Source organism: Elaeis guineensis, chromosome 11 (genome assembly GCF_000442705.2).
Source record: "Elaeis guineensis isolate ETL-2024a chromosome 11, EG11, whole genome shotgun sequence".
Classification (NCBI taxonomy): Eukaryota; Viridiplantae; Streptophyta; class Magnoliopsida; order Arecales; family Arecaceae; genus Elaeis; species Elaeis guineensis.
Window position 1 is genome coordinate 10,775,586 of NC_026003.2, and position 8,265 is coordinate 10,783,850.

General features: G+C 36.1%; 1 protein-coding gene across 1 annotated transcript in view; it reads right to left on the minus strand.

Moving 5' to 3' along the window:
- Positions 1-2,192: 2,192 nt before the first annotated feature.
- LOC105061184 (uncharacterized) overlaps positions 2,193-8,265 on the minus strand; it is an 8,825-nt gene continuing 2,752 nt past the window's right edge. Inside the window, exons 3-10 of the mRNA XM_073245666.1 lie at positions 6,803-6,983; positions 5,658-5,854; positions 5,515-5,565; positions 5,341-5,432; positions 4,298-4,362; positions 3,305-3,396; positions 2,813-2,917; positions 2,193-2,608 (exon numbers count right to left, since the gene is read on the minus strand). Coding sequence (XP_073101767.1) covers positions 2,471-2,608; positions 2,813-2,917; positions 3,305-3,396; positions 4,298-4,362; positions 5,341-5,432; positions 5,515-5,565; positions 5,658-5,854; positions 6,803-6,983 — 921 coding nt within the window. The 3' untranslated portion in view covers positions 2,193-2,470. The remainder of the gene's footprint in view (positions 2,609-2,812; positions 2,918-3,304; positions 3,397-4,297; positions 4,363-5,340; positions 5,433-5,514; positions 5,566-5,657; positions 5,855-6,802; positions 6,984-8,265) is intronic.

Here is an 8,265-nt window from a genome sequence, read left to right on the forward strand (position 1 = left end):
ATATTATTTGATGTAATCAAATAATTGGGATTGAGTCCTAATCAAATTAAATAAAGATTTAATTTAATTGAATTTAGTTTGAGTTTGAGTTAGATTGTATTTCATAAGTCTCAAAAATTTAGACTCAGTAAATAATTGACTTATTAAAAATACAAAGTATATGGGACTACCTGTGAAAGATATTATACTTGCAGAAGGATTTTTCCCTTAAAATACCACGCCGTGTGAATCCACGCCCAAGATATCAATTACCAGTGGTTTTATTTTTGATTTTGGTGTGGAGATGTATGGCGCCCCAAGAGAGGAAGAGTCTTTCTCTCCATGGAGTCTACCTCACACAAGGTTTAAAACGTGGAGATGTGGATGGGGCGCCTCCTCTGGGTGGTTAGCAAAAAACCAAGAAAGAGAGGCAGCGTGTAAAAAATTGAGGCGCTAAAAATCTAAAAGAGGGGCACTACTTTATTTTGGGAGCTCTCCTTTCTTTCGTTCAAAAGTCAGCATTCTCAAATCTCCTTTTCTTTCTTTTTTTTTTTTTTTTTTTTTTAATGTTATGTCCAAGAGTTAGACAATCCCCAGCTTTATCCTTCCACAAGCCTGCATCAAAGAGTTGGACGCTCATCTCCTCTCTTATCTTCCTCCTCTTATTTTTGATATTTCTTAAGAAAGAAAAAGATCAGAAAAATTCAGCAAGAAGAGATCTCTACAAGAGAGCTAGTATTTTGATGAGATCAAAATCTCTTGATCAGATCAATCTCGTATGGATACTTTAGAGATCGAACATGTGTGCGGCTTTAGAGAAACTTTCAAGATATCTATAGATCATCGAATCGTGGTAAAATTTATTCGCACAAAGTGAAAATTAGATCTTTCTCTCTTTTATTTAATTTTAATTTTAAATCTATGAAGGATCTTGATTTTGAAATGTGATCTCATGCATGCATGCTTGAATTAAAATAGTTTTAATCTCTTTACTTTTAGTTACGTTTATATTTAAAATTTTAATCTTGCATCTATCAAATTTTTAACAAAAATAATTTTAATAAATATCTTCTCCTGTACTATAATTTGATATAGATATGGTACAATATAGTCACTATGCATCAGTATCGATCCATACGACCAACTTTGGAATTAAGTCTAACTTTGATTGTTTATGCAGAACAGAAATTTAATGCTGAGGCATATTGTCATCACAACAATCCAGACATATAATAACTCATCCTAATTTCATTTGACTCAGCCCAAGAATGGTTTTATTCAACTTGAAACTGACCAACCTATAGCTTTCTTTTGTTTGAACACATCCCTTTTAATTTTTTGATGACCACATGCATTGCATGGATGACAAAATTGGTACATATAATAACAAAAAAAAATGAAGAGTCACTGTGATACTGCAATTTTTTGCCTTTGTTGAAAAGAAAAGAAAAAAAAAAAAAAAATCCAAACAGCCCGTGCTTTAAAAAACAAAGGAGCTAAGGTTTTAGTAATAGTTTAGAAAACTGGCTTAGAAAAATGTTTTTATTGCGCCCCAGATCTATGACAAATAAAAAACCAACCTTTATTACCATGGCTGATATTAACCGACCAATACAAGATAATAATATTGGCCAATATTTCTTATCATATTTTCTTTTCTTAAATAATTATTTTAATTAATAAATTTAAGATCCAATAGTTTGGGTTATTAATTATGGATTTACCGTACCAGCTGAGATTTTGATATCTCAAGTCTCAAATATTGTTCAAGATGTCGAAAATGTTGAATCTTCTATATTTGTCAACCTTCCATCTCCGCCGAATTTCTCCAAGTCAACATTGTCTGATTGTCAAATTGAAGTTTTTACATCGGATCAAAAAGTCATCTCAAACTATTGGATTTATTTTTGAATGACGACTCAATCTGGTGCACTACTAGGGACTCTTAAGCTCCTCTTACCATTTTACCAAAAAATAGCTCCTCTTCAAACGACAGAGTTTATAAATGAATTTTTTCTAAGATTTAGAACACCGAAAATATTGTAAATTTTCAAATTAAATGTGGTGTAAAATGTGGACCTCTTCCCACTAGAAATGACATTCTAACAAATGCTGGATATCACATCTCAGGTCCCAGCTGATTACTAAGAGAAACAAGAAGTAGAAGGAGAAAACAAGAAACAGAGACAACAATAAGATGATCACAAGAAAACTACTACTCAACTGAAGTGATCCTCAAATTAATATTTAAACTCACACTTGTGATCATTTCTTGAATTCTCGTCCGCATAATCTTGTACAGAAAACTTCAATGATACACAGTTTGCTAGTTGTCCTAATCCTCAAGTTTCAGCAAACATTTTCTAGAAGTTCTGCAGTGAAGATTTTGACCAAGTCTTCAAACACTTGCCATCTAAGTCACATGTCAGATACATCTAACTACTGGAATTCTCAGAATTCTCTATATGCTCCGTTCTTTGAAAGTATATATTCACATTAAGCAACCCTTGAAAGCTTTTCTCAAGGCAGCTTCATCCAAGTTCCTCCCAATAAATACAAGTTTGTTGAGCCTTTGCTCATCAGGCCCCCAAGGTTTAGCAGGGCATCCTTCCAACATGGAATGCACCCCCTATAGAGAGAGAGAGAGAGAGAGGAACAAAAAATTAGTGCCACAAAGAAGATGATATTGGATAAATGTGATGGCTAATGGACATGCAGCTAGCATTTCTTCACTCAAGTTCCACATAAAATTTCAGCATTTCCTAAAGATTTTCTGATAGTAGTCACACTTCAGAACCATAAGTTGCCAAGAATGATTGGCAGACAAACCAACCTGAAATACATAACGCCCAGTAGAATCATTCACAGATATCACACCCTTCATTCTGTATAAATCTTCACCTTTCTCGTCAACAAGTCTCTCGAGCCAATCATTAACCTGCATATTTAGATAGAATTTTAAAGCAAGAGAGTAAGGACTGATAGGTGCAATAATAGTCATAAATTCAGGTTCATGGTTCCATAACAAAAGAAAAACTTTCACAATTTGGCAAGAATTTAGCAAAATAATGATCGTGGAAAGCACCAGGAACGCATAAGCAAATGCAAGTTTCACCGGCATCTTTTGGGAGAAAAATCCTTGAATTACTTCATACTCTGAATTAGGCAGCATGCTAAAAAGAAAAATATACAGAATGTTGTTTGATGTAGCATTATGTTGTTCATTCAGATCTTTTCTCCGCTGATACAGGCAGATGCAAATATGTAATCACGCATCACCCAGCAAAATAAATAAATAAATAAAACAATAAAACTTATAAGGTACCTCATCAAGATCCAGGGTTCCTTCCGAAACTATACTAACGCTTGACACAGTAGAATCATGTTTATGACCATGATGGTGTCCTCCATGATGTTCTGCAATGATGAAAAGAAGATAACAAAAATTACCTGACAGGAGCATGCACATAAACAAGCCCATTAAGCACAAGCAGCAAAATGCAAGTATTTTTCTTTTCAATAAAATGATGTTGAATAACACAAGAAAATTATTCCTCCTAAGCAATTTTTAAGACAAAATTAAAGACTTCTAATATCAAGTTCTATTTTGTGCTGCAGATCATGTCATACGGTTGTTCAGGCATATAAATGGCATGATTGATCAGCCATGAGTATCAAGGCATGGTTCTTTGCTTTCACTAGTTATGCTCAAGTGGAACAGCTTATTGTGAGATTATAAGGAGCATGTATTTTATATTTCAAATTAACTGCAGCACACAGTTTATTTAACACGTGATCCAACTTCTAGAATTCAAATTATGATATCAAGCAGATGATCTGTTTAACCATACATACAGAGTATCTTTATCAGACAGGGAGGCCAAACATACCTGTGGCAAACCATGGATACAATCTCATATACTGAGAAATACATGAGACATGGCTGACATGTTTAGCATGTCTGGTGACATGATAGAAAGGCAGAGGAATATAATGTCATAACTTGGGGGCACCAACAAATAATTTTGGTCATTACACAATCCATTGACAGAGAACTTGAACATGCAGATGAGTGGGTTGTCACTAAAGCCACTTAACATGAGCATGATTCTGTGTTTGTCACAAGATGACAACCAGTGGGCATTTGAAACATCATTCATAAGCACTTTTCACATGAATTAATTGCTCAGCTTACAACTCATATGCTAGAATGTAGTACTTTACAATGAAAGTAATAAATATCGATTAACTGCACATCACTGACCAAATTTTAAATATATAAATGTATGTGTGTATGTATGTGTATGTAACGAAATACCATGCCTATCTTCATACTGGTGATTCGTGTCTTGTGTTGCATCCACCAGAACTTCAGACTCAATCCTGCAAAGACATGGAAAATCTAGTAGTTTAAGTGCTTAGCGACTCAATGACTGGCATGCTATATCTTCGAAGACTACAAAAACTACTAATTAACCTCAATTGCAGATGTAAATTTAGAAACCAAAAAATGAAATCAAGGATCGCTGAACCAGAACCAGACCCCTTGCCAGCCAGCCAGCAGCGGTACAGCTTCGTAACGCCCCCAAGCTGAACCATATTGGAGCTCAAACTGACACAGAGGGCAGAGGCAGAAGGAAAGAGAGGAAAAGAGAGAGAGAAAGGAGGGGGGAAGGAAGGAGAAGGAGAGAGAGCCTCCAGTGGTTGTCGAAGGCTGCCAGAGTGCTGCCGAGGGCGCCAGAGGGCCATGGCACCAGCTGGAGGGCCGGCAAGGAGGGGGGAGCAAGAAGGAAAGACAAGAAAAGAAAGAGGAGGGGGGAGGAGGGGCCTCCAAAGGCCTGCTAAGGGTGCTAGAGGCCCAACGGCATTGGATTAAAATAGGGGTTTCAGCCACTGTTTCACCCCTTTTTGTTTTAGCATATCAAATGAAGTCGGCAACATAATTACCCATTTCACAGATCAATCATGAAAAAAATAAGGAAACAGAGGCCGAATCCTTGTTTCAATCGGGAGAGGGCAAAGCCCCTCTTTCAGCCTTCACTGTCCTTGATGATGGCGGGACGGCCTCCGATTTCCTCTTGCTCTCCCTTTTCTCCCCTCCTTCCATCCTCCTCCAATTTCTACCGTCTGTAGCAATCTTGGCTGCCCTCTAGTAGCCTCCAAAGGCCATCTCTCCTCCTTTCTTTTCTTCTCTCTCCCTCTCTCTCTCTTCCTCTCTTTCCTTCTCCCTCTCCTCCTCCCCGCCTGGTGTCCTGTTTTTACTATTGGAACCATGCCGGCCAGCAGCCAATACAGTTTAGGATGGCTGAGCCATCCGGTTTGGGAAGGTTTGGTGAACCATGAATAAAATAAAAGGAGTACCTGTCTAAATCATATCCACCCAATCCTAGAACAAAATCCATGTCAACAACTCCAAATTTGGCTTGTTGTATTTGTGCCATCCCATTTATAAGCTGCAACAATTAATAAATATAGAACAAATGTAGTAAACACGATGGCTACCTAGTGCAAACTTTGTTTGTAAATAAATTTTACCTTTATTCTCTTAGTTAATGCTTCCAATTGATCCTCATTAACCAAATCTATCTGGGAAAACAATCGAAGGTGGAGAAATTATATAAGTGCATGAGCTCTGAAAAGATCCGAGTAGACAAACTAATCAGTTGATGTATGCTTGCCTTGTTTAATATGATACGGTCTGCATATGCAACTTGCTCTACAGCCTCATTCACCACCCACCTTGGTTTCTTTTCATTCAAATGTTGCATGGCATGCTTACAATCTACCAAAGTAACAACACCATCAAGCTTCACATATCGTGCAACCAATTCATCTGAATAGAATGTCTCGATGACAGGAGAAGGCTTTGCAAGACCTGCAAACAGAAACCTCAGGAATTATGAGAGATCATCACACTAACAGGTATCCATGGCTTAGCAGTTAAGCATTGCTTAACAATTGCAGAGGTCTAATTTCACATAAAAAAAGATGTCTTTGCAATATTTTTTACTAAAAAAAATCTTAATAAGTGACAAGGAATTAGAATGGCAGTATCTGGTTACATGAATATGATCTTTTTAAAGTTGTCTCAAAACAAGAAGTGGATCTTGCCACAAAAAGAAAAAGAACAATGATTGGTAGGTCACATATGTTGATCATCCAAATTTTATGCATTCCAAGTGGCTAATATTATAGAGGATCTTAAAAACAAAATCAAGTATCTTTGCCATCTCATTTATGGTCTTACACAACTATCAGTTTGGATGTTATTCCAGTTTTAGAAAAATACCATAACACATGCAAGGGATGGTAGCATAAAACTTGTTTGCCATGACATATTTTACTGCTAGCTATTACACATGATAGGTTAGCATTCATATGAATCAAAAAAATGCACCAACAGACAAGAAGCTTCTCCCAAGAGCCCTCATGAAACTACACATCCATGGAAAAAGTTTCATAACCACATTTTCAAAAGTCAAACATAAAAAATCTAAAGGAATAAGTGGGAAGATATGAGCAACAGATGTGTCTATATAGCCAAATTGAACTAGTTATCTAAAAAAGCAAATACAGCAAATTGAGTAGATGCAACAAGGGAGGCTCATCATTATTTCAAGATTATCATGCATTCAGAAAGCACCAACTAATGGATATACATGAGTGATGTTATTTAAAAAACCAGGAAATATAAGTTTTAAGCAAAAGGCACTAGAATAATTCTATCTAGACAGTAATGCAGTCGCAACAAGATATCTGGTGATCCCAGCCAAAACTGCTCTTGGACCATTAAGCTTGATATTTTGGTGTAAAACATCTCTACCTGTTGTTTCAATAACAATATGATCAATCTTGTCACGCTTCTTCCTAGCCAACTCCAAAAGCATTTTAACTAGGTCTCCTCTTACAGTGCAACAAAGGCAGCCATTATTGACCATCACTATATCCTCCGAGACAGAAGAGTGGCTGGCAACCAGCGAACCATCAATATCCACCTCCCCAAACTGCCAAGAAATAAATGACTTATGTAAATGTGTATGCAACTATGAAATTATTCCTGAAAGAGCATCCTTCCCTAACCACCTTCTTTTGGTCAGATAGTTTATCCAGGTTAAGAGACAGTAGTGAGGAAAAAGTAGCCTATCAGCATTGCTAAATCCCACTTTTACCTTTCCCATAACCTCTTTTACCCCACTGCCAAAAAGGTTGTTTGGTAGAAAAAAACTGGATATGGATTTGATTGAAGTTTAATTCACAAAAACAAGTAGGGCCTTCATAGCATAATTTCAATAGTTGTAAAATATTACAGCAGTTTAGTCTTGTACAATTGAACACGATTCTAACATTAAGATTTGAAATTTAACAAGAGCAATATGCTTTAGAAAATGGAAATACATTCTGGTAAAGTACACATCAAACACAAATATGGAAATGTGGATGCTGATTGTCAAATTTAGTTAAGCACAACAATTATGTGTTTCACTAAAATCCAATGCCCCCACAAACTGATGATTTGATTAAAGACTAGCTAAGCTGCTTGGCATCATTTACAAGGATTTCATTCCATAGTTTTAAAACCAAATGATCACAGCATGATTATGAGAGAAGGAATGATTAATGGGAGATTATACAAATCATTGAGGAAAAATGCAAAAGAAGTTTATACTTTCACTAAATGCCAAAAAACTAAAACTTACCAAGCTAGTAAGATGTCTTCACAACATTGAATTAGATGCAATACATGAAAAGGAGAACAGAAGGGGGAAAAAGAGTAATATGTAAATAATAATAATAATAATAAATAAATAAATAATGATTAAAATAATAGCATTAACTATGAAGGGCGACAATAAAACCTTAATTGACACTTTAGAACTAGCAGACCTTTAAAAAAATTGTGTGTACCAGCATATGCTAATAAATGCAACACAAGTTTGACTATGAATGGAACCAAGTTGAGTTATACACATATGCATGCAATATGGCAATTATAAGTCAATACTGTAGACAATGAGGCTTAACATAGAGGAGGGCATAGGAGACTCCATAAGAGACAATGCAGTGAAACTACGCAGTGAGAAAAGCAAAAAGATCTGACAGTTGAAAGGCCCAAAACATGAAAGAACTTTGAGTAAAGTGGGAATGACAGGCTTAGGACACCAGACTAATAAGTACACCAAGGATGTTGCTGCAAATTTTTATTGAAGGCCATTATTTCAGCTCATGCAACAGCTTCTTTCATTGAAGATTTATCGCTATGGAGTACTGATATACATCAAATAAGAA